At 39.2% G+C, this 27,338-nt stretch overlaps 1 protein-coding gene across 9 annotated transcripts in view; it reads right to left on the bottom strand.

Annotated features, from left to right (window-relative positions):
- The window catches only part of LOC111253828 (uncharacterized), a 62,914-nt gene that overhangs the window by 3,003 nt on the left and 32,573 nt on the right, over positions 1-27,338 (bottom strand). For 5 of the 9 annotated variants that reach the window (XR_015317971.1, XR_015317973.1, XR_015317972.1 and 2 more), the window contains 2 exons: positions 25,829-25,956; positions 20,295-21,408 (listed from right to left, as the gene is read on the bottom strand). Coding sequence is in view for 5 of the 9 variants with exons in the window: in XM_086976142.1 (XP_086832268.1) it covers positions 21,329-21,408; positions 25,829-25,956 (208 nt within the window). In the remaining 4 variants the exon portion in view is untranslated. Of the gene's footprint in view, positions 1-19,367; positions 20,228-20,294; positions 21,409-25,816; positions 25,957-27,338 lie in introns of those variants that run through there. The other 4 variants (XM_086976138.1, XM_086976140.1, XM_086976139.1 and 1 more) reach the window with 4 other exon arrangements.

Raw genomic sequence — 27,338 nt, 5'->3', positions numbered from 1 at the left:
GACTGCTAAGTTAGAATCAAATCCTTTTCAGCGTGGCGTGATGCATCGGCTACATTTCTGCCTATATATTGGGCTAGAATAGGTGTTATTTCTGGTTTTTATGTTTTGAGAAAAGAGCGTTTTGCTTAAATTCTAGAAGCAAATAAGCTTATTAATATTTGCCGTCACTCCCCATGACCTTATCGAATTTGTCAAATAATTTATACTTCATCAGAATTTCGCAAGTCTGGTGTCGAAGAACTCGTGCAGCAAGGTTTTAAGAGCGTTATTACCGTTAAATACATGCCATTTGTGACCATTTGTGAGAACGGGGTCTACTATAGAATCTGTAAAAAAAATCCTCCACTAAAACTTTTGCAGGGTGACTGTTTTTGTTTTGCCATAATTTCTTTGGCAGTGTCGTAGAGAAGGAACAACCCGATAGACGAGGCCTCTGGGTAGCCCTGTTCACTATAGTTAAGTTATACACAGATTTCTGCCGACCGTCTTCTTCGTTTCAAGCATTTCATGTTGTATAAAACTTGGTAGGGTTCACGAAACGTAAATGATAAGGATTTAACTCTGGTTGTGGCCATGCCTATAGACGTTACCCAAGTTCTGTTCATTTTCCCGTTCAATTCACAGTTCGTCTGCCGATCTTTCCTCGGAAATACTTTACTCGCTTAACGGGTCGCAACGGAGTATATCCGGTAATTTCAAGATGCCACTTATGAATTTCAATCACTTTGCTTTTTTTTAAAAAGCGAAACTTTTTTACCTGGGCTTTTTTACCTGGGACCTCGATTTTTGAAGCTCGAACTTGGCATCATATCCTAGTCACTGCATAGTGAACTTTAGCGGAGAACGAATTTTTTCGATTGGTATATAGAGTTCGACAAATAGGCAAAGTAACAGGAAGCGTAAACCTCATTAAAAAAAAACCTAAAACATTTATGTTCCGACCTAATAAAGTAGAGTTGCGATGACAGTATGCCTGCCATTCTCGTATTCTAACCTATCTGATCAGGCTGCGTTTGAGCCTACATGTTCTACAGCTCAGAGTTGCTCGACTATTCGCTTAGTCTGAATCACGTAACTACTCGATTGAAGTTCGTACTGTTTTTTAGCTGTATATATTGGTGAAAAAAGCTTTTGGGCATAGTTTCAAGGATATCAAATAATTTGAGGATTAAAAGGCGTTGTACAGGGGGCGGATTACAGGGTCTACTTGAGTATTGGCCATTTTACTTGAGTACAGAAGGTATTATATAAATAGATCCGGGTCGAGCGAGTGCAAGAAGGTCATCGAAATCGAAGGTGAATGGAAGGACCTGCCACCTTCTTAATTTATAGTGACAGTAGGCCATCGGGTGCCTCATTCGTATTTTAATTGTTTTGGGTGGTGATAGACATTTTCTGGGCTGCCGTGTATTGAAGCGACTGTGACAGGAGAGCGGCTGGAATGGCGCCTTATGGGCTGGGTGTTACCCAACTATGTTTTCTCAAAAAGTTTCAACATATTATCTTCATTTGTTGAAGATCACAGACACTGCATCCGTTACATCGAACGTCAGCTTCGCCTATTTTTAACACTGCCGTCTTACAAACCAAATTATAGAATATCGCGTACTGGGAGAGGCAGGACATTCGTAGTTCTTTCCCGTTCTAACATTCTGGTTTTGTTGTTTGGAGGAAATAATTTTCCCTCCGTTCTTGGTTAGGGGAAAAGTTGATTATGTGTATATATGTCTCAAGACTTTCACCAAATGTATGCGCGACAAAAACCACACGCAGGACTTTATGGATTTTTGCTAGTAAGTGGCACGCATAAACAAGTCCAATTAATTAGGCAAATGGGGAATAGTCTGCCATTATTATATAATATCAGCGTCTTGTGCGATTTTGGATTAATTGCAGCCATACTGCTGACGTTTTAACAAATAAAAAAAAAACATAGATAATCCAGTTATTTTTTGCAGACCCTTGTTTATCTAAATGCTAACGTTCAGCGAAAATTGTGCCTGAAGATCGCCGCTTGGGGTTTCTTGCCATAAAGAATCGATGCTCGCTTTTGGAGCGCCACATCAACTGTGCAAAATATCTTCTCCTAGGAAAGACAAGCCAGCGAAATGAACAAATAATCTTATCTTCACTGTAAATGTGCGGTTGCTTGACCGGCACAAGATGATCATTACGGTACAACAATCTCGTAATGGTGTAGCGGTGACGCGTTTCCAAAACACACATTACATTCGAAAATAAACATAAAGGGTTTGAAACTGACCGGAGACAAACATCGCTTCTTACTGGGAGTATCCCACTAAAGCAACGCGTACCGCACGCTGGTGCCGGACGCTAGAAGGCCAGAAACATTCGCTTGATTACAGCGCAACGGCCGCTCAGTAACGTTCCTAATATTTTGCTAAAGCTCCGCTAAGCAGAATTGATTCAATTTTTATTGGAATAAACTAGAAAGGCCCACATTTTTTTTGTCAAGCTCTGAGGCGAATAGGCATCAATTATAGTGACATAATAGACTGACATAACAAACTGTCCGGTTATATTTCGTCAACTGGATTTTCATTGTATTCGGACGAACGACGAATTTTTCCCCTAAAAAGACATTACTGCTTTAGTAGAACGGAACACGATAGCATCTACAATATAACGTGAGCACAAATGGCGTGCACGATACTATTTAGGACAAATGAAACATGTTGAAACTCCTTAATGTTTCTGGAAGTTTCCACACTTCGTTCCATATGTTCGCCGATGGCACACGTCGTTATTGTAAGTGTCAGATCGTTATTTAAGCCGGACTTTAAAAGGCACTCATCCAGCTATAGGTAAAGCAATCCGAGTTTAGATTTCGTTTGTATTCTTCATTCACTATCGCTTTGTAACATAGATCTCCAGTGATCCATATTTTTATTTTGCTATCGTAAGCCTTCCGTAGATATTGAAGTCACGATAATAATATAATATATCTCTTATTGCCCACTGCTTGAAAAAGGTGCGTGTTCTACAAGCTCTTTCCTTTTCGATAGGTCAAACGCTCTAACACTTAAAAAAAAAATGTTACATTAGCACAAAGTGGGCGAAATTAGAAAAACGAATCCCTGCAAAATGAGCCCGTTTTGCAAACGACTGCATAGCAGAGCTTCGTTGGAATGAACTCTTACACCTCCCATCAACACCTAACCGAGATAAAACTTACGTAGCGAAGTTACATTAAACACTGGGGGGCTGGGCAGTGCCTTTGATTGAATGCAATATATGTTTGATTGGTTTTGTTGTTGAGACTTTGACATAGATGCTCCCCTTCCATGTTTACACCGTGTTCAGTGAATCCTCAATAAGGTTTATAGTGTTATTGAAAGGAACCAAAGCTTTTCGTTAAGTCGATAAGCAGGATACGAGCGTATTGCTAGTTCGAACTACCAGTAGTAAAAGGAGAGGATCTGAAAGTATAAACTACATACCTAGAAAATCTACAGTAGATTAATAGATATAGACGTAATTTATTGGTAATTCAAAAAACGCTTGGTTAGTTCGCATTAAGTTCCGCAATATAACACTTCAGGCCATATCAGTTCCAATGTACATGAAGACAAAGTTCTTAATCTTAAATTAAGTAAAAACAAATCGTTCATAATATATTAATGCGTTCACTGATATTAGATAAATGGCTTTATTGTAGATAGAGATAATCTAATAGAGCGGCATCAATGAAGAGCGACGCTTCGTACCTACGTGAAAGTCAGTGGATGTAACTTGTGAAAGCACAAAAGTTAATAGACAACATGCTTCTACCAATGTACTTGATCTAATGCACGCAAATTCGTTAACTATCGCCCTGTTCGTAAAAAAGTCCGTTACAGCAGCGGAAGGCCAATGTGCCCTTCGATCGCAATAATTGCGAGCCTCCTTGTCCTCGTACCAGTTTACAAATAACAGGCTGTATGTTAGGCGACGTATACATTATTAAGTTCTAAGAACTTGCCTGCAGTCTCGAACCAGGATCGGACTGAGACCGTGTTTGTTTACCTAACATGTGACGTATCGTAAACCACGTTTGTACTTTTGCCATATTCCATTTTAAGCTACAACGGCAAGTATTTTTTGGCATCTCTTGAAAATTCTTAATTTTTTAGCGATATACGGTATAAAACCGTGTCCGCCCTATGCTGGAAGCAATGTATTCTAAAGTAGTAAACGCACAAATGTTATTAATGGCGCTTCGGAAATATAATCGAAATGGAAAAAAACGAAATGTAAGCTACTGGCTTTTGTTTCAGATATCTTCTGCAAGTGAATAAAGGCCCATTTCGTAAAGGAAATAAGCTAATCAATGCGTTAATTGCAATGGCGAAACCCACTACACCAGCAACAAGACAAACGCGTTTTTGCTACAAGAAAAAACACTATGATCCCTGCCCCAAGGCTTCCCCACAATGCTTAGCTACGCCGTAACAACAAACGTTACTAACGATTTCTGCCAACTTCCTTCAACTCCCACTTGCGACTGACTCCGTAATTTGTTTGTAACTTCTAGTTAGCCCATATGCTACTGACGGCTTGAGTGCTCTGAAGGCGAAGACTAAACCTTCGCCGATGCTTAGCTACTTGCACAGCGGTTCAGACACGCTGGCCCGTGTACGGATCGATAAGAAGTTGACTTCACACTATCAGAGTTAGCGACGGACGTCCTAAAGCGTACTATTAACGAATACTGATTTTATACAAATACACGCACATACGCATATGGAATCCCGCAGACAGTGTGCTACAAAGGCAACAGGTATCAAGGTAGTTCAGACAAACTATGGCGGCAACAATTTTCTGCTAGTCAGAAAGCTCAGGAGTTGCTAAGTCTTGAAGCGAGTTTCCTTCTTCTGATTCTCAGAAGAAGGCATCACGGTCGGCCTGCGGCGTCCCGGGACTGTAATTATTGAGCAAAAATTGTCAGTGAGGCAGGCGATTTTTCTCATAACTTGTTTAATTTTTGTTTCATTGTAGTTCTCGAATATTTCCATCTAGCAGACTCCGCAACCTTTAAAATTTGCCAGCGTTACCTAGATATGGCACGGAAACGTTCGTTTATGACATCACAGCCTAATAAATTTCAAAAAGTATGACTAAAAAGCTGAAGAAAAACACAAGTTAGTGTGAAGGATTTTACGATACCTAAGATTTACTTTGGCGACTATCTACTATATTATGGGCTTAGCATTGTCGCGTTATTATCCAGTATAAATGTTGCTTATAGAATGGTACTTGAAATTGTATGTGGGTGATATTTTAGTCCACTAAATAGAAACTGTCATATAATGAGTTTTCTAACTACACATAGGCTATGCTCTAACACTGTAAAATGTTTCTATGTTTAGAAGTCAGACTATTTCATGGCTTAATTCGGACGGAACGCCTGAATCTGGATTTGACCAATAGAATCCAGATAAACCGATCGAATACAGCTGAAATTCTTAACCTAACATAAACCCCCATCTATGTACCTTTGCATACACAAAACTCGAATAAAGTAACTGAGGCACAATTTCTGGAATTTTGGAAATTAGTTATGATGCTTATCTTGCATTTCCGTAGTTTATTTTATTTATTTAGGCACAATGAAAATCAAAGCTCAAATTCGGTATGATGTGCACATAATACTAACGTATTGACCGTGATATATTCTATTCTAATAAAATGAAAAAAGATAAAAAAGAGACGAACCGCGCTGAAGTTGAGGAAATATGTATCTAGCGTGCTGAGAGCGAACAGCAGTATTGCTCGAAGCGATAAAGCCATGCCAGCCTAAGTTAAAGTTCTTTATAAGCATAGCTCGAAATATTCTCGACAGCTGCTAAGAGCTCGTTTACATAATATTATTTTTCATACCAAGCAGCCGACTTTTAAAGATCCCATATAAATACTTTTCGAAAAGCCTACAGTCAGTGCAGTATTATATGTAACGCAGTTACTAAGCATCTACTGTATAATGTCACAATTGTAAGCGTCCAGTAGCTTGAAAAGAAATTTCCCATTTCGTACGCTCATTGCCTATGTTCCACGTTTCTTTAAAGATAAATGAAACATAGGATGTTTCATTTTGTCGTGTATTGTCCTGCCTTACAATTTCTTTGTCCATATCTCGTCAAGTACAATATCGCACAGGGACAATGAACAGTCGTCTGACCCAATGGCGGAATGCTGCCAGCCAGTAGAAGTGATCCAACCCACGACGAATTGCGCCAACGAAGCCAAAAAACTGCAAACGGTCTAAAAGAGGGCGTACAGCCTTTCCAAGTATAGGCGCCTTGCAGGACGTAAAAGCAAGTAGGCTGCAATGGCCAACCATCCATCTTCCGAGGTCATCTAGACTTCGAATGGCGCTGATGACGCACGGTTTTCCTGTGATACTCGAGATCTGTTGACAGCGAACTTCTACGAGCTTCTTCGCTCGTCGGCCTACACCAACCTCTAAAGAGGTGAAGGCAACCTAGCCGTAGGAGCCGTTCTACTAGTTTAAGAGATTGTCAGGTTAGAAGAGAGGTATGATTGCAGCGTCGGTAGCAGTCTGTCTTATACGAAACCAACCAGTCGACTGGATAATACCGAAGCCGTTCTTCTTTCGTTTTTTTTTACGCGTACAGTTGTTTTTCTCAGCCCACAGTCGGATATATTCGAGGGTGGGAGCGCCAACGACGACTGCGCGCCGGATCTACGCAGAGCACTCCGGTCGCTAGAGATAGGCCACAGTTTGTATGTAAGCATATATGTAGCGCATTCAATTGTGTTATAGCCGTTGTAACAGAACGGTTTGCCTCAAGGGGCTAACGGTGGAGCAGAAAGGCGGTGGGTAAGCAGGGCTTGAATAGGAGGCCTATACCGCAAATAAACACTCACGTTGTACCCCGATAACAACGATAATAGCGATCTTGGCGGCACCGAGTCAACGCGGCAGTGTCAGAAAGATAGAAAAGTCTATTCTAAAAAAGTCTAAAAAAGGTATTCACAGTTCTTTTATACTTTCGCTAGGAATACAACCGTGGTGCATGCAGTAGTTGATGCTAAACAGAGCATGCTATTATTACTGCTGCCTGATTCCTATTCGATCCATCGATGCGGCAAAGGACACGAGGCTATAAGCGGTTTGGCATTCTGTCGAGATCGTCCTCATCTTCTCTGCCTTCTCTTAAAGCGTTCGGAACACGAACAGCATTGAGAGGCGAGTCGAAGTCTATGGGAAAAGCGCGCTAAATCAGCAAACGATGGCAGAAAAAGCAGGAAAGGAATCGATGCGAGCCAGTCGATCTCGGGAGATTTTTACCTTATTTAAGGCCAACAGCACACGAAATGGTTCTGTCAAGCTAGCGAACACCCACACTCCCAGGGCCAGAGCGTTAGCTAGAATATGATTATTATGCAAATATAATTAAGGTTGCCTAATATTGTAATACTCAGTACATATAGCTGCCAATAACTATGATTGCTTCTTCACCCAGAAAATAATGAAAATAAATAGTTTTCATAATACTCACTTCTTCGAGTCAGTACGTGTGTATGAATTGTGCCTCTCAGCTAGTACACAATGTTGCTAACAATACACGGGCAAAGAGGCTGTACTAATGGATCTCGTAGTCGAACATTTGCGGCTTATTCGAGAAGATTCATAATCTAAATTTAATTTAAATAATCAAGTTAAATAAATGTTTGATTGATTCTACCTGGATGAAAAGTGTTAACATTTGACCCACTTTACTAACTGATTTTTTTAAATCAGCTTGTTTCCCTAAAATTTTAACGAAGATAACCCGATCCTTGATAGTGATAAAAGTAATTATACGTTCAAGGACCAAAACAGGAGGGTTCACTGCGACCAATAAGGATTCTAGTATTCATCGCTTTCTTCGTCCCTTTTACTTCCAATAACGGGTTCAACGGCGTATATATTATTCTCATGAAGATGCATGCAGGTAGTAATGCAAAACCCACTATTAGGCCAAGATAACCCGTTTTCTGTTTTACTTCTGTTCTATTCATTCTCTAAGTAGCACGCATACTTGTACTACAAAAAAGCAATACTAAGACGTCACTGGCTCGAAACACGAAAGCTGCTGAGACAAATTATGCTGTGTAGGCCATCGGAAACGAGTTCCTTGTTGGCAGGCAATTGTCATTCATCATCCGCATAGGTTTAGCGTCTTATTTTTCAGCTATGATTCTATATGAGCATGCTGGAATAGTACAGAATATAGGAACAGTGTATAATATTAACAGTTGCATATTAAATACAGCATAATTTGGGTAGCGTAATGCCATCTGAAGGGGGAGTAGAAGCACAGGTATAAATAATTGAACCGTCGAGCGAGTAGCTAGGCCACATATCATATATACGTCAATACGATGTTTTGTATATTACTTTGCTCACTGACCTTTATCACGCCGTAGTTTATGCCTACTTCGACCTTTAAAACTTCCGATAATAGAGTTTCTGAGACGCTAGTTATCGTTTGTTTTGATCGGTCTCTACAACGCCGGTTCAATCCGGTCGTACCGTATTCGAGCTACTACTTTCCGCTAAGATGCGCCTTCGAATGTGAACGGTGGACTTCGTTAAACGTAACCGTAATAAAACTTCAAGCGCTCGCATGAGCTCGCAAACGATCCGGCAATACAGTAACAAGTCATGCAAAGCACAATATTCCATATTCTAATGAAATTAATCAGCGAACTAACGGAGCATACAGAAACTATCCCACAGCAAAAGAAGGATGACAATAGCCCCCTTCTCGTTTGATGCCATTTGACAGGACGACAAGCCTTCAAGGTGTCTCGGGTAATGACGTGTTTAAATAATCGAATACGAAGAGACCGATTCCAACTCGTGTGTGAAACTCGTAAAACTTTCAAACCTGCAAGGCTCTATGGCGCATATCAGCCGCGATCGTAATGAACTTTACTAGCTAAGATGGCCTGCAGGCAAACTGCTACCGTTCGGCTTAGACTTGAAACTTGGATTCCAGTAACATGGATCGAGAAAGAACAGTATTAAATCAGGAACGAGATCAGCAATTCTGCTTTGAAACATGTTCATGTCTATACATATGCACGCCCCCGTTTCCACATTGCTTACCACTATTAGGTTATTGTCAAACTAGAATACAATGAAAAGCGATTGGACCTTGTCACTAAAATCACTTTAGTAAACAATAGTATTTCGTAAGCCTTAGTTAAGGTTCCAGGGTTATCCAGATATGATCAGAAAATAATGTTTCTCAGTTGGTTGGAATATTATGTGTCTATATCAAGTAAGCAAATAGGTGTACGTGTCTATTGTCTAAATAACGCCTGGACAAAAATTGCTCTTCGGATGAGTATTTTCTAGAACTAATCCTGCACTGAAGCCCAGTGCCTAAATGCGTAGTAGTTATATATAATATTTAAGGTGTTTCATATCTACTGATAGATATGCCGTTTCAAAGACCATCAAACGAACGTTTAGATCATTTTTCTAGCCACAATATAAACATTTCACGTACTAACATCGAAGTCGTCTGTAAATAGGCTTATCTTTCATTTTTCGATTACTCGGTTTTTTTGATCACATCGTGGCGGAACGACTCAGATGACGTTCTGTATTATCTAATATAACATTGTCGCCTGTAGACCGCATTGGCTAGCCGTTATATTATCACAAATCACAATACGATCAGAGCCACTGAAAGGAGCACCTTGTCTGAGACGGTCGAATATTTCACTTGCATTTTGAGCATCATTTGAGCCATCTACAGGACGCAATAGGCGTCCTTTCATACGGATTATGATCGCATTTTTTCAATGTGCCACTACTTTGGTGCGGTCATATAGTGATTTTCATGGAAGCCCTTGAAGGCAAAGTTAGTGCCTAATGCTTTTCTATCATCCTACCCATTCTAGTAGTTCAGCCTTGAATCCTTTCTCGGTATAGAAACTCCTCAGAATGGATAAATTCGCCTTATTTCTTGGTTACTGATTTCATTCTCCGTACATATAAAGCATCCTTCCTGCTTGAATCCACCTTATCTCCAATATCTTCTATGAAGTAACAAAAAAACTGACATATATAGAATTATATTTAATTGAAAATGACTAAGTAAGGCCAGAAGGAGATAAAAATTGACTCTGTGAGATTAATTAAACTCAGCCCTCGACAACGCGATAATACGGTGGTTGTTTCTTATCGTTTCACCTCACAGTGGCTGCAGGTTACGCTGGTCGTATAACTCTATTTCGCAAAGAAATTCGTTAAAACAACTACCCTAACTTACTTTACACTTTAAGTATTAAAGCACTCCAACCCGTAACCCGCAACCCGAACAAGATGGAAGTAGGCGACTGTAAGTATTTTAAGATATGTAAGTGTGCGGGCTCTATTTCGGCTAGATAGTTTGCACATCGCCGCAAGGCAACTTAGAGGTAACTGGCGAAAAAAGCCAAGAAAATGAAGACTAGGAGAGGCTGAGGTAAACCATTGCTTCAGGGACCTGTGCGCAAAGAGTTCTTCAAAGAGGCATCTCCTCTCCTTGAAGTTACTGGATGCTGGTTCCATTTGCCCCAGTTTTCAGCGTTGACACTTCGACATGAACATCACTTCCTCGGTAAACCGGCTTGAGCCCAGCACTAACCTTATACATTACCTTTCATTCTTCCTATTGATACTCTTCGTTACATTGTGAAGATCATTTTAGCACAGAGATAGTAATCAATAGTTGTATAGGGTACGGGAGTTTAATTACGAAGGGTTAGGACTTTTTCGGACCTTGTATATACAACATTTTCCTTTATCATTAGTACAACCAAGCCCGATATCGTCGTTATACTTCCTAATTAGAATAACATACTGTGGTAATACCGGTATGCCAAACGGGCTAAGATATGAACATTTCTCACTCTGTATGAGCAAATATCATCGCTATGATCATCTCTAACAGTGGGCGTATTGGAATAAGGTTTTTCTATGTTCTAAATTATTCTTTAGTAAATGTCATCTGTTAAATACGAGCAAGTCAATGATGTCGTCTTATGACACCGAAACGTTTGAAGACACCGTGCAAGTGAATACGATTTAAACGAAAGCTTTCTTGGCTTTTGGCAGCGCGTACATTTGCTTGCTGATGGCAGTGCATAAACGTCTTGTTTGTGCCTTGCAAACGATGCCGTGTCTAGTGGTTAGTGAAGCGGACTTTGTGCCTTCGAAAGCTATTGCTTCCGAAAACAATCGGAGAGAATCGATTGAAGAACAGAGAAATATATATAGATGTATAGAAGCAAGTCGTTGTGAGATGTATAGTTTGCCGTTGACAACAGTATAGGACAACACGATTGTCTGGATTCACATCGTCGAACGTGACCGCGTTGACATGAGTAAGACAAAATTTTTTGGTGTCACTATTATCCCAGATGGAGAAAGTGAAGATAATGTCAGACGTATCGATGCTACGTGTTGAGAAATTCATTCAGGAGATACATCCTCTCAAGGAATGGAACACTTAACGCGGCGTCGATGCGTCCTCGGGTTTAAGCTTTCATTATAAAAAGTGGCGTCCAAAAGTCCCACATCGAAATGCCTTTCTTCTATTGTTATGCATGTACATTTTTTCGTTTATATGTAAAACAACGTCAAATTGACAGTTAACTGCTGAACGTCTTTATTTATTTAAGAACCTTTATCGAAAGGGTATGCTGCCCATGGTAATATTTTCATGTATCGCAGTATAGCAGTATATATATACTGATGTTGCGCTTAAATAAACTTAAGACCCTCATTAATCGATTCAGTCAGTCTACCCCTGACAATAGTGTGTAAGCGGGACGGTTACATCCTGAAGGGGCATGTTTGAAAGCATCTCCTTTGGGGATAGGTATCGTCGTATTTTCTTGTCGGACTGCATAGTTGCTCCGTAGAATTTTGTCATACTTTCGATCAATGATGAGAGAATTTCATTATAGTTTTGTTCATATTGATAATGGCGTTGAATGCATTAAATACTGCTGAACTTTGATCGGGGTACAAGAAATAATTTTCTACGTTAGGTCAAATCTTTCGAAATGAAAAAGACATTACGCTAGCAGTAAACTTACAGCTAACTTAAACTTTTTGTCAACTGGAAGCTCATCTGAAGCTTATGCCACATTTAACTGAAGATCTATTGTAGATCGATGAAGGTATAGAATGTATCAAATGATGGTGAACTACATTATCTCACCTGAAACGGTCACCTACGAAAGCATGGAACTAATATATTGTCTGTATAATTTTTCATGCATTGTCGATCGGCAGCTCACCGTTTAATCACTGCTTAGCGATACGAAACGTCTACTGGTCTCACTGGTTAGCTAAATTGTCCAGTTCTCGATCCAATATCCACTACTGCAATTTTAGATAACTTGGTCATAGTAGAAGAAACAGAGCCCCTGAAAACAATAAGCCAGCTCGCTCTGCTGCAGGGTTCATCTGTGTTGCTAGCTTTTTGAATGCTCTTTGAAACTTGCATTCGTTCGTTGACTACGGCTCTCTTAGCTGGAAGTTCCTTGATTACGGCCTAATCTCGACTAGCTACATATACGTGTTTGTGGATGAGGTTACTTTTAAGAGTCAAGCTCGTAAAATACTCCTCGTCACCATTACGTATTTGATGCGTAGGCAGAAGGTTTACATTGTTCTAAGCTATTGCTATAATTATGTATTGTAAATGTTACCATTTATACAGACCATTGAAGAATACACCTCTGCAATGATTGCTCAGGTCCGTAATAGTTGGCTATATGGCCACCTATGGGTCAAACGCTTATTCTTAAATCTAAATTTCGAGCCTTCAAAGATGCGAGCCTGCGAATTTATTGAAAGGGTATTCGGAATAAATTAAAACCATATTGAAATATTTTTATAAGCTAAATTTGTGAGTTCGATAAACTCTGTCTATGAGCTACATCTTAATGAATTTCGACGCACCGACAGGGACGCCCATCACGGATATGCTTGATCGTCCAGTTCGATCGCAGTTTTGACTTAGAGCTTAGAAAGCCGAGTCAGATCATTTCAAAAAAAGTATTTTTCGAAATTTCTGAGAAAATTACACGCTTCTGAGGATAACGATAGCTGGGTTCATAGAACGCTTTGAGCACATGTTCAATGTGTATATATATATATATAATCCTAAATGTCCTTAGAGATGAATCTGGCTCATTTTGTCTGGTATATCGAAAATGTACCTAACCTATTCCAATAAAAGGTGTGTGGGTTTCCGTAAGCAAGCGTCGTTACTTCGTGGTGGTTTTTTACAGCTCATCGCCCGCGGTGTGAAGCTTAGGATCTTCTTCGAAGCAAGTGAACCGCCTTTAAGCTAAGCGTTTTATAAGGACCGAGGACTTAAAATGACAGCAAAATAGCATCAATATTAGTAGGTTATATTTTTAGCTAAATATGATCCCATTGTTGAGAATTTCACTGTAGCTCTTACTATTTTTTTTATATCTTAAGGATTTATTTTTAGCTACATCTCCAGGTATAGTATAAGGTGATCACGTTACAATAGGTCCAATCAAAGGTGTTAATATTCATCCTATAGGAATCTATATATAGTTTTACATCTTTGACTCATGTTTGTTGATGACATTATTTTCATTAAATATTAAACATAAAAAGTTTGATTTTTATATGGATCAAAAGGTTTAAAACCTCGTGTTTTAATGCATAATTCTAGAGCTTTCGGAACTGAACTTCCAATATGATAACTTGTAAAATATGTCGGCCTATTTTCTATTCTATTTCATCTAATGTTTCCAATTGATGTGCTTCAGAAATTCACATTATATTATACCTTAACACTTTGAAAAATAAGTATATTGTGATATTATGAGTAGCTTGTTATTGATCAGTTTATATAATAAATTTATGTACTCCTCCTCCTCTTTGATCTAAACTTGATAAATTCCTTATTGAATTGGACTTGATTTACTTGATCCATCGTATTGTTGTATAATTCTTCAAACAATAACTTCCTTCTCCTTGCAGAACTCCTCTTATTTTTCCTCCTCCTATTTTATAATGACCATACTTTTTCCTATGTATATTAATAGTTCTAGTAATCAAACTATTTATTTATTATAATATTTAAAATATATTTAGAAATTGAATTAAGTAAGTAAATAAACAGCCGTTGATGAGAACGGCGGATTTGCGTAAGTGCTGCTGCTACAACAGACCCACTGTGACACACTAACCCAGCTACCGCTGAGTTCTTCCTCTACCCACTCGAGGTTTATGAAGATAAAATTTTTTACGTTTCTTTAATTTCAATATTTTCCGGCACGTGAAAATCATGAAGAGATGTCTAGTAAATTTAAATTTTCAGCGGAATATGTAAATAAGTCGCTTCCGCTTTATCAAAAAACAGTTTTCATTAGGAGTAGCGGAATCAAGCAACCACGAACTTGAAGTAAATTTCTGAAGGAAAGTAAAACGTGACATCGCATTAGTTATTACGAAACACATCATGGCTGATAACAAAGTTCATTCAATGAGCTATTTCTATAACTGGACACATACATAGGCGATGAAAAAGCTAGTTTAGCACCGATATTATGGTATCAGTAATGGTACCTCAGCGGCCAATACTCCAATGGAGCATGCGTACAAGATCCCCGTGCGACCAATAATCAAAAGACCATTCTAAAAGAGGACCTATTTCGGGAAAACACCCCGCCTCCCGTGGTGAAGTTTCAGTTATGCTAATATATTCGTTGTTGTGGCTGATATAAATCCTGTAACTTAGCGGAAAATGCCGAATACCAAAATAGTCCTAAACCGCTAAAATGAACGCAGCATTTTTTATAGCATACTACTGAAGCATATATATTACCCTTTGAAATGGCGTCAAATGCCTAGGTGACGGAAGGTCAACCTAGCGTACGTCGTCGGGCTCAGTTCACCTACTGCCGAATATGAGTGCGTCTAACAAACATCCCAGCTGAAACTGCATAGAGTACCATTCAGTTACGTCAAATACAAGCTCTAATCTACTTTCTGATCCAAAAAGTTCGGTCTATTCGATGCCGCTCGTACGGTGCCACTCCGTCGAATCGGAAACCACCGTGCGGTCTCTTTGAAACCCCTCGACTAAACAGTGAAGAAGGTTACGTATGAAAGAGGCAAATGCATAAGGATAACAGTAGCTGGATAAAGTTCAAGCGAACAACCGGTCAAGTGTTTGCCGCACTCGAAGTTGTAGCATCGTCATAGTGTCCTTGGTAGGAAATTTTGTACAGAATCTTCACCATCTAATTGGCAATGATTGGGTATAACGTAAAAAGTCTGTGTCGTCCAGAGGTTGTCTTCGCTGGTGCCACGACATCAACTGCGAGCAGATTGCCGTCAGATGAAAATCACTCAGGCCACGTAGCTCGTACACTAGAGAAATGTCCAATATGTACAGTTGACTTCGTATAAGCAGCTTTATCGTCAAAGCCAATCCACCTTGACCGAGTTACTTATGCCTGTATAATAATACTAATATAATGTTGTATTGTAATCAAACTAATGCAATGAATCGTCATGATTAAAATAGGGTGTGCCTGACCGAGGCTTGGCCTGCCGTGCCGAAATACAGGCTTGTTTATTTTATCAGATAGAGAAGAAGCACTAGCCTAGTGAAAATGAATGCTCAGCACGGTTATTAGAGCTAATTGGCAAAGATACCATGGTGAGCCGCCATATATAGAAAGCTATTGTGAACGTCATCACTTCTGGCAATTTCATGCCATCTAGTGGATTATCGAGAATTATTCAATTATGAGAGAAAAAAAATCGGAGTTGAAGTTTCACATATCTATTGATTACTAACTGACCTTAAAGGCTAACGCTAGCGTACTGTCATTTAAGTTGTCATGTGCCAGCAAGAAGCGTATTCAATCGTTGTTGGTGAAGCAATCGTCTCATCATCACCTGCGTCGAGATGCACAACTTCAATTGTTGTCGAAATTTTCGCCGATAATAATATCCCCTGATCTACCCGATCGAATACGTTAAGTTAGAAGTTAAGAAGTGAATGAGAAGTTTTCTCATTTAACTCATACTTGCTAATTAGCTGCTGTTGTGGGTCGAAAAATTGGCATCTACATATTCCATCAAAGTCCATACCCTTACTAACGAGACAAAAAAAATCCTTCACAAATAAACCTGTAGTTTTTAGGCTCACTGCGCAAGCCCTTCCTATACGCAGAACAAGTGATATCATCTCGATCCATCTCGCTTACTGCTAGAAATAATGCTTACCATGAAAAAGACCAACGTTGCTCATGTCTTCATCACCAGCATACGCTTGATTTCTACATAGAAACGATCCAATCGCTAGTGTATGATGCCTTTTGTGCACCTAAGTAAATATGTATAATGACAAACAACCCCAAGTCGATTCTTCAATCGAATAAATTCTGGATGCACGAGTTCTGTTACGGAAAGGCTTTCGGTAAACCTTAGCTGATGACTCAATGAGACCTAGTTGAGCCCATGGGATGTAAGCATGTAGTGCCGAACGTATCGCTAGAAATGCGAAAGTAACTTATTGTATTAAATAAAAGAAGAACTTTTTTTTTTTCTATTATACCAAACTAGTATAACGAAAGGGTCTAAACAGGACTGGCTGCTATAGATGTTAAAACCCCTTTTTCAGCTCTTGAAATTTTTCACGGTTCTTCAACAGCAGGTCAAAATACATAACTATGGTGAATCGTAGTATATACGATATATATTGTGAGATATCTTTAAATCGACATATGAATCGCTGTTAATTGAAGGAAGATAATATGATCGTCATCCAAGATTTGAAGGTAGCTCACTTCTGGCGGAAGACTAAGCTGATTACAGCGTTGACATACTCTTGCTTGGAGATCAAAAGATGTATCCATGGAAGAGAAATAATGTTTTGGTCGTATCAGTATGAAGCTAGCACCACCGATAGCAGTTGCTACGAGTTCATCTAGCGAAGAATCCATAGGAAATGAATGAGTTATTATATAAAACATAAGGTCTAAAAACCTCTTTTTCAATCAACGTAGTATTGAACGGCATGCAAGGGGTAAAGTCGCGAGTTTATCTATTGGCCCGAATCTAGGAACTTGGAATTAAATTCTATTTGCTTGGCATAGGTATCAAAGACTAAGGTGGTGTTTCTCTTGTTTTAAAAATCTCTTGTTGGGGCTTCCTGCGGCCATGAACCACAGAATAGGTCAATACAAATAGAATAGCTCAAAATGAGACTTAATACGAGGCACGATTGAGACAAATCATAAATACTGTGTATATCGAACCTTTTACACGAAAAAGCGTTTATTTCCCCATTGTTCGGTAGGCGATCGTCAATACGTCCCGTGCCAACGTGCTCACCAAGCCTGGTTATATGTAAGGCTTAAGGTAATGCTAAAACTAGGCCTATCGATGCCGTTTGCCTCCGACATCGCGAACAACTTATTTTCCTTGGCACGAGTCCTTCCAGCACTAAATGAAAAAGACAATATCGGATATGCATCTTTTCGAGCCTTATGATAAGACGCATCGATTCACCATTCCCAACGATGCAACCCACGGGGCAGACCTTTGACAGTCAAGAAAATCGCACAGCTCCCGATTCTGTAAATTTCCTTTTGTAATGTTTGTATTTTGCGCTCTGGTATAGTCCTTGCGGAAATTAGGCCCAAAGGGATGATACGCTAGGAAAACTTCTATTAATCCTACCTCTGCCTTAAAAACAGATTTCGATAGTAGGGTTTCCGGCCAAAAACCCAACACGACGACCACATGTACTCATGCTGTAACTTTTCAATCCAAATTTTGGTCATTTCACATTGGCATTGCGTAGTTGCGTTGTCCTCAAACGGTACGTAAGTGCAGACGAACAAATCTATCTATCTATTAATTTATGTATTTGCTACGATATTGCAATTTGTTGTAACAAATAAAAAGTGCATGCATCCTTTGGATCTGACTATAATTAGAATTATCAGAACGCAAAATATGAACGTTAGAAAAAGTTCTCTTTAAAGAAAAGAGCCAGGTTGAAATGAACGATGTCCTTACGAATAGCTACGATTGGTCGAAAACGTTGGCAAAGTCGTTAGCTTTGCGAAACACATACAATCCAATACAACAGCAGTGGCCACCCGCTGATGCTTGGGAAACCTTTTCATTGGCGAAGGTTTACCACTCTCGCTGTTGGTGGGATTGCAAGCGACTCGGAAATACTATAGCAATGTCACCCTAATATGTACATAGCTTTCACCCGTTCTCAGATTCCTGAAGCTAGGTCCCTAATTCACAAATACGCAAGAGTACGTGCTAGCTAATCGGTTAGAAAGTGCTATTGCTAGAAAGAGGCTTCATTGACGTACTTTCACTCCGAAAGTACATCGCCGAAAGTGATCCCTAAACACAACATAAGGAAATTTGTATAATGGAGTTGACAAATAGGCTTTCGTCTTCTGGTATCTGGTCGACATCCGCAGTCATTTTTTCTACGGTATACACCCACAGATATGGAGACATAGTCGGTTAACATGCAGCTCTTGCTATTTGTGTTTCCAGGAAAACAGGTAACGGACGGCCTAAGGCGCACAGCGAGAGTGACCAATAATAGAATGAAAAACAATATAACTGGTATTATTATCATTGCTAACTCATTCACAGACAACTGATGATGCGCGGCCTAACCTTGATGCACTTTACGCAAAGTGTATATTTTTATATACACTTATTATTATTTGATACACATATATTTTTTTATTTAAAAAATTAAATATATAAACGCGCTTTATTATATAAAGTGCGTTTAATCAACGATAATGAGCGTTTGCTTTCGCCAAGCATACAAGTAACGCGCGGCAGCGTATAAGATAAGATGATCGCGCAGATTCCATCACTGTAAATATTTAATTCATACGATTCAGTTTGTAAGAAGCTGCGGCTGCAACTGAGTTCGAACAAAAACACAACCGGTAAAGGTCTTGAATAGGCCCAACCGACCCTAGAAAATTCGCGATGTCTTCTACCACCATACTTCAGAACACTGTCATAGAAGCGTTGTGTGATAAGCAAAGCGCCGGTGCACGTACACGATAGAATAGCGGACGAGTCCAACTGCGACGTAAATGTTGCCGTAAAATAAAGTTGCTATAAAAACGGAGCGGTCGATTTAAGTCTTCGGCTAGTTAACACTGCAAAGTTACGCAGACCGTGCGCTATTTATATGGTGAAAATCATGAAAATACAATAGGCGCGTCGCGAAGGCAAATGGTTTTTTAGATCATTTGCTTTCGTAGCATGAAATTAGAAAAAAAACACCTCGAAAGCTTTTGCTTACAACAGAGTTCTCGTAAGAGTTGTTCCAACTAAATTTTAAGGTCGCCAATTTGATTCCTATAAAAACTTATCTTTTTGGCTGAAAACGTTCATGAATTAAACTAATTCGTATATGTATGGTGTGTATATATATGTGTGTGTAAATAAATTATAATTTAGAAGTGATCTGATCGTAGACCCATTACAACCATCAACGGTTCTAAAGATATCCCGATTCTGAATCTCATATCTGCATATGTTTGGCATAGCGATCTCTTACTAACACAAACGCAATGAATGAAATTGTTCGCTCTTCGATAGAGGAGACCGTCAACGTATTCATATACTTATCCTGTAAAATAAAGGAAAATTATTTCTATTCAGCTGTAAACGTTTCTCACCTGGTGGCGAATGGAACGATTCAAAAGGGAAATCAATTATACGTGTGCTTGAAAAATGCCTAGAAGGCTTCGAAAAATCTCTTCATGCGTGAAACTTCAAGAAGTTAGAGAAGTTTCACTTCGAAACGAAAAATAGTTGTTTTTTTCTCGCAAAAATAAAAAAGCTATTGAATGAATCGGCTACAATAATGCCAGGTGAGAATAGCAATATAATAGGATAGATAGGTATCTTGGCATCACATTTTCCGCTGGACGGGTGAGCTAATACAACTTCCGAAGTTTCTTCCTTCGTTTTCATTCAGGTCCACCTGATGATGCCTCTGCGTCCCGCGAAGTTCTGTGTATTGACAGCCATTAAGTTAGACATCGTTCTTAGGACAAAGTAGGTACCGCGAACACTTCAGAAAAAGTCTCAAAAAGAATAGCTGGCGTATCAGGCTGGGAGCTCGTTGTTCCCCAGATGCTCGACAACCTTAGAAAAGTCAGAAAAAGATTCGAGTGTTTTATCTATACAGAAATAGGAGCTGAAAAGTACCGGATGCCGCTTGTACACTAGATTTCATTTTCGGTTACAAGTACAACTATAATGCGTCATCCGATCCTGATGTATGGCTCCATTCAACATCGCTAGTAAAGCAAACTTCAAGCGAGCACATAAACAGGAAGTGCATAGAAGACCTTTTTGTAGCCATGAAAATGAATCGATGAATGTTAACTGTTCTTGACTCAGCATAAAATAGGGCATGTACTACAAAAAAACAACTAAAATTACATTACCGTTGGTCAAACTGCATGATTAGGAATCGTTTCGAATTTGGGACAGGTCCCAGCTGGTAACTGCTAAGCTTAATCCTTTAGTCCATGTGATAGTTCAAAGATAACGCGTTTACTAAGCACATTTAGGGACACGTGAGATTCAAAACCGGACGTATATGTACATTTTTTCAACCCAGTCATCTAAAGCAATGACTAACTAAAGCAGTATCGGCAGTTGAAATAGATTGAGTTCCACATATATATAATGAAAATCCGTTCCCTCTCTGTCTCGTCGTAGCAGAGGAATAGATCAACATTAATAACCGTATGAAATAGTGGATAACAAATGCCAGCTCAGATTTGTCGTCCCAATAGGTTACAGCAGTAACTTCAGTTATTTAGTAAAACACGTGGCTCCATTTTCTGCAGGTTCTACAATAGTGGTTTGATACGGCGAACATATGCACTGCCTACACAATGGATGCCTTTGTGGCTAATAGGAATACTATCTTAAATAAGGTTTGGTCGATCTTTTACCGAAGAGGTAATTACTATAATTTGTTTACATTGTGAAAATAGTCTTAAAAAAGAAAATGAAAACACTAAGAAATTAACAAGGTTTGATCTGAATCGAGAAATGTTAAAGGAAACATCAGTAATTGGACTACAGAATCCTAGAGGGCCAGTTCGCCATCAGTAGGACGAAAGGAGCAAGCTTCATTCATCTGACATCGTAGTACCAAGCTGTGTAGATGGCCCTCTGAAGCACCTCTGTATTTCTCTCGGTCCTGTTAAAAGGCGCATTTTTTGCGGGAGGTCAGGTAAATAAAAGCACCCCTTGAGTCGGCAACGTGAACAGAAAATACACGCAGATGATTGCAATTATGAAAACGGTTGCTGCAACCAGACAGGACAAAAAAAGGCTGTAAATAACAATGTTACGTTTTAACTAAGATCTACAAAAATTCATCGCGTAATTTATATTTACATATTTATAAATTCGACCAGCATATTTGACATGGAATAACCTGTTGAAACAATACGAATTACCCAAATGTAAATTGTTTTCACACTGTTCAAGTTCCAGCAAAAATAACCGTGGAAAAACAAAGAAGACTAACTGATGCTTTGTGCCTCAGCCTATCTACAGATGGCCAATATAAGAGATTTCATAGTAATATATTTCATTTACCAGACTGTACTAATTCGATCAATGTTCACTCCATAGACACACACCATATGGCTGTGATATGTAAATAACCGAACGTCTCTGTATATAATTCGTTATATCGACGCTCTTCGCAGCAGAACAAAAAATATCGAATAATATTATGAAACCAATATATCTTCAGTGCGTATACTTGAGCCATAGTCGAGCTTACGATACATGCCAGTAAACCCATAAAAGCCATCTATTTAAATAGCAAACAAACAGTCTTCGCTAAGCGGTCCACCCGTGGCAGAAAAAGCCTCCTCAAAGAATATGCTAAAATCGAGCAAATTTTTACGTCTATGCTAGAACTACTACTGAACCTCAACTACATTTTCACGCTGTTGAATTCGTTATTTGTTGTTTCTATGGTAGCGGTAAGTGCCGCAATAAACCTAAGCTTCCTTGCACAGAAAAAACCCTGTCTTGTTTGCCGCTTTCTTTCTATCCGCAGCTCTTGCGGCGTTCAAAATATATGTGTTGACGACTTGAGGATTTAAACCTCTGGTTGAAAGTAAATGGAAGTCGCTATTTCGAACCACATAAATACCACACAGCTTGCACGAATACGTGTATATGTTCCTTAATAAAAAAAAAAAAAAAGAAGAAATGTACAGTCGTAGACGTCCAATACGTCCGAGATATAAATAATTGAATATTTAATAGAAGACAAGACGTCATGGCAGATAAATAGAGCTTATTAAAGCATTCATTAAGTGATGACCTTTTGAAGCTCAGATGTCCCATGTACAGTTGCCTGTCTATGCCAACGGCCTTTAGAAGTAGCAAGGCCAATAACTGTAAGATTGGTCAAAACACTTAACCATATAAATCGGTACACGTCATGAATTATTACAGTGCGTAGGCCTCATGTACACGGCTATCATGTTTACTTCGTTGGCAGGGCATTGGCGGAAAAACTTGTTGTGAACGAGGGCACCGTGAAGCATTGCATCTCTAATGTTGGCCATCATATAACTGCACCTAGGCATATTTTAACTTGAAATAACCAGGTGACTCATGTGTTCATTTTGTAAGAAAAAAAAAAGAGCGAAGCTTTTAAGGTTTACCTACGCCGTGAAATATTCATGTTGGACGTTACTCTAATGAATCTCGCTCTGTTAAAATAACGAAAAAATTAACCGAAAATACATAAATCATCGTGATTACTATAGGCTAGTATTTTTCCGTCCATTTGGCATAAATTTGACCGCAAAGATCAAGCGAACCCTTAGCAACATATTACGATCACATTCGTGTCGGCAGTCGCTGCCTTTTAGGCTAGACGGGAAATAATACGATTTATTCATTCATTTACCGTTAGGCCTCGATGCAGCATATTTTCCTTAATACAACTATGCCTTAATGGACGTCAAGTGATTATCTCGAAGAAAAAGCGCTGCACTGGCGCCAACGAGAAATAGATAAATGAACTGTACTTTTTTACAATGGCGTAGAAGGCATTGACCGACAGACCCATTAGGACTGAGGAGCTTTGTACTTGCTGGCAGTCGTGTCCTTTACTACGATTGTACGCCAACGACTTTATTAAACGAATTAAGTTAACGAAACAAAGGCACGCGAAACCGCGTGTGAGTCTCAGTGCAATATTAGTCGTTCACGTCAAAAACCGTCGTCAAAACTCAAAGTAATGCCTCTTCTCGTGTTATTTTCACTAGTTTGATTTACCTATATATATATATATATATATATATGACTGTCACCAGATTTGAGCTCAAGGTTTCTATGGATCTGTCTTAACATCACAAATTATAAATCGGCCTGATAATAAGGTTAGGTGGTACATACAATAACGCGCCCATTGGTTAGGGGTTTCCTTATGTTCACCAATGGCGTTAATAAAATTCGAATGATTGGACTTCAGGTCCCTTCTAGGCACACCCTGGCACACTCTGGCATGATCCAAAACCATTGATAAGTTACATACGTAACTTATTCGAAAATTAAGCTAGTTAATCATGCTATTTGAAGAGCTTCCGTGAGACGTTAAACGATTTCGATCGGTGATTAGCTAGATATACTCAATGGCGGCGTGCTGTGTCGGCTCACGAAACGGCGAGCCGCGCGGCTTCAGTACATGCCGCAATGTTGATGATCATCGTTGGCGGCTGAATAAAACTGTATCTGCTACTTTTTTTGTGATTGTTAGCGGTGAAACAGCGTTGATTTAAACGACCAGCGTCGTTTAGGCCTTGTCGCATGTCATACAGGGCTCACTCATTACACAAACGTAGGCTGTATCAGCGATTGAAAAAGCTTTCCTTTGCATGAGCCTATTAGCTCGTTCGCGTATTTTCACTCCGAATATATAGGTTCGATAAAGGCCCACCGACCCTCACATAACTTAATCTCAGTTCTCTTGTACCAACTGTCAAAGTAGCAAGAGTCCTAATCTTATCATACAGCTTAACGTACTAGGTGATTTAGGATTTAATAAGACGAGTTGGGTATGTTCAAGTTAAACTGACTACGTTAAATATAAAAGCGAAATATATTTGATATTTAGAACTGAATTTGCTTTTGAAGGTAAGCGTTGTAAACATTGATATCTTCCTAGCAGTGTCAAGCTTTTTTTTTTTTTACAAGGAACTGACAACTTTTAGCTAAAATAACCCCGCATAAAGTTCTGCTCATGGAACGGCGCGCCATCATTTATTTGTCCCTGAGCAAACAAGCGCTTGGAGAATAACTAAACTCGTTTATGGAGATGTTTATACACAATTAAATGAACATATTTAAGAAAAAAATGTAGCCGTATACACGCTTGATACTTTCGAAGATATTCGTCCTCTATATATCTGCTTTCCTTTCTTAAATTTATATTCATCGAACAATATAGGCACAATAAGAAGTGTGCCTGCTTCCAAACATATTGCTTCTTGTATTCAATTCATAACAGTGCCCCATGTAGGGCACAGCACCCCCTGAATACTTGGATATACAGAGAACATACGTGAATGTTATTGTTATTATGTTGCGGGTCTCACATGCACATTTCTATTATCTCCACGTACGCGTATCGAAATAAATCGATCTTTTCTGTAGGACGAAATGGAAAGGACTAACGATTTCACTAGCTTATCGAACCTGTCATTACCTCCATTTGTCCGTGTAGCATACTCCGTACATGCAAGTACGTATTTAATTTGCAGTACCCCAATGACCACATCGTCTGTCCCCATCCAATCGAAGCGAAGACCTGAATCTGGCATTCACTTAGTGTGGCCATTCGATTGCGGCCCTGCCTAAATGTAACAAGTGCCTGAAGCTGGAATACAGGAGTACTGCAAAAGTGAGGCTAGGACTAGGTGGTTACGGCCGTAGGCACCTTTCATGGAAAAAACGAAATGACGGTGTTAAGCTAATAGCCGTACCAATAGTGCTATGTGGAAAACATCAGAATGAGCATCGACGCGCAAGTATCCCAGAGACACCAAGTGGCTATCAACTGTCAGAAGTACTAGTGCATTAGTGACAGAGTTTCGCGTTCAATTGGCGACGACCCCTTTTTTTAGCTCGTTTTTACATTTAATACGTCCAGTACTACGACGCGTGTATACAATTTTGATGTAGAGGAACGCCGTCTGCCTACCGACCGTCGCCAAAAGCCGAAAAAGAGGTAAGCGGTACATGAACAAAACCGGCCGATCACTGCACTTGCAATATGTTGAAAATAAGAAACACAGAAAAATCGCTTCACGATTAGGTCAGGACGAAACGAACTCAATACAGAGAGAAAGAGAGAGACGCAATTGCGCGGAAAATACAGCATAGGACGAGTAGATAGTGAACGGGGAAAAGACGACGGCCGTCGCAATGCCACATGATGGGACATTAGACTTTACACGGCCTGGTCGATACAAATGGGGCAAGTGAAGGGTACGAGTCTGGTAGGCTTATGATACGAAAAGTAAGCCCACAGCTGGGTTAAATGTATATTCTATATTTTTACGCCTAGAGGCATTCCCTATGAAAATTTAATCTGGCATTAACGTCACTCGAAGGAGAACAGCGTTCGAGCTATCTTCTACGAATTTTCAAATGGTGTTTACTGGCCAGGAATACGGTACATACTTTTATACTCACTGACAACTGCAAAGATGATCCTTTGGTCGCACAGAAATATACGTCTGGGCCTTATTGAAAGGTCATAAAAAGGACTGCTAACAGGGTATATCGCCTGTCCGCTTCGGCCTGGCCAATAATGAAGTGCGCTGGAAGAGCAGCAAAGAAATTCGACTGTTAGCAGCATCTTATATATATATATATATTGGTTTTTATTTTTGAGCTGATGCTGTTATAGTGAAGGCAATAACTTTTTGCCAGGCCATTTGAAGCCGGATGTATTGCATAAGTACTTATTCCGAATTCACAAATAACTGATAATGTCAATGGATATTTCCATTTACTTATCTATATGGGGTTCGTGTTCCGTTTAGCGAATATAATGAATCAAATTATTAGCGTAAGCTTAGTTAAATGTAATGCCATCTATAAATACGATTCCTAACGATTACTCTCCATAAGCCTAAAAAAAAAAATTATAAAAATATATTTTTAAAAAAAAAGTGATTTAATTCCAAAATTTTGGAATCGGACGATGTCTACTGTTTTGCATAGGCAGTAGATCTCGATAGCTTAAACGGATACCATTTTTAAGAGTTCACTTTCACTCGGCATTCTCAAGTGGTTTTCGATTCTTTCGTCAAGCTGAAATGAAAGGAAGTGCCGTAGACTAGCGTAAGCGCGATCTATCAATTTTCTTCACATATATTGTTACCTTGCACAAATTAATTTTCTTTGTAGGCCTAACGGGGACATGCAGGACCTAGACCTAATGTCGTTAAGAGATCCATATAATATTAGATATACTCGGTTATGATGTTTCTTTTGTCACTTATAAGGCATAAGGCAGCGTGTTCCACACCTTCGTCTGTAACGATATCGACAAATAGAAGTTTTCCCTGAGGAAGCAACTTTTTCCCGGGGATTAATATAAAATCCTCGATAATGAATATTGTATCTCATTCTTTTTGAATACAACAATGCTTCTACTTAATTACGAATACGAAGTGTACAACATCCAGCTTACGCTAAACAGCAAGATTCTGGCTACCATTGATGATTAAATACAGACTCTTTGTCACCTAAACTACGAAAACAATTTACTTTAACTAGATATGAAAAAGTCCCGCTACGGATCCCCACCTCTAATCGAGAGCAAGACAACTTACCATGCTTAAGGGGTCTATTATGTAACATCGTCATCGATTAGCTAAGAAAGAAAACCATTCAATGGCTTATATATATATATATAATGAATTCAAATTTATTAAAGATTCACCGTCATCCTTTTATTAGAGACTGAGATAATTCAACTAAAAGATATTATTCGCTATATATTATATTTAATGGCTATATTACATACAGTAGCAGTTTGAAATGAATTTATCAAGACCATTCTGACAAGCATAGAACAATATGTTTCCATTGAAAATCTCCCTCCACTGTTACATGCTTCAACAATTGCGTCAATGGGTGGTAACCATCGAGTCAATTTATGAAGTTGAATACTCTTTAGTTGTTTACTCTATAT

The sequence above is a fragment of the Varroa destructor genome, unplaced genomic scaffold (genome assembly GCF_002443255.2).
Source record: "Varroa destructor unplaced genomic scaffold, Vdes_3.0 BEIS01000007.1, whole genome shotgun sequence".
In the NCBI taxonomy this organism is placed as follows: domain Eukaryota; kingdom Metazoa; phylum Arthropoda; class Arachnida; order Mesostigmata; family Varroidae; genus Varroa; species Varroa destructor.
Note: the sequence above shows the minus strand (reverse complement) of the source record. Positions and strands in the feature narration are given on the sequence as shown.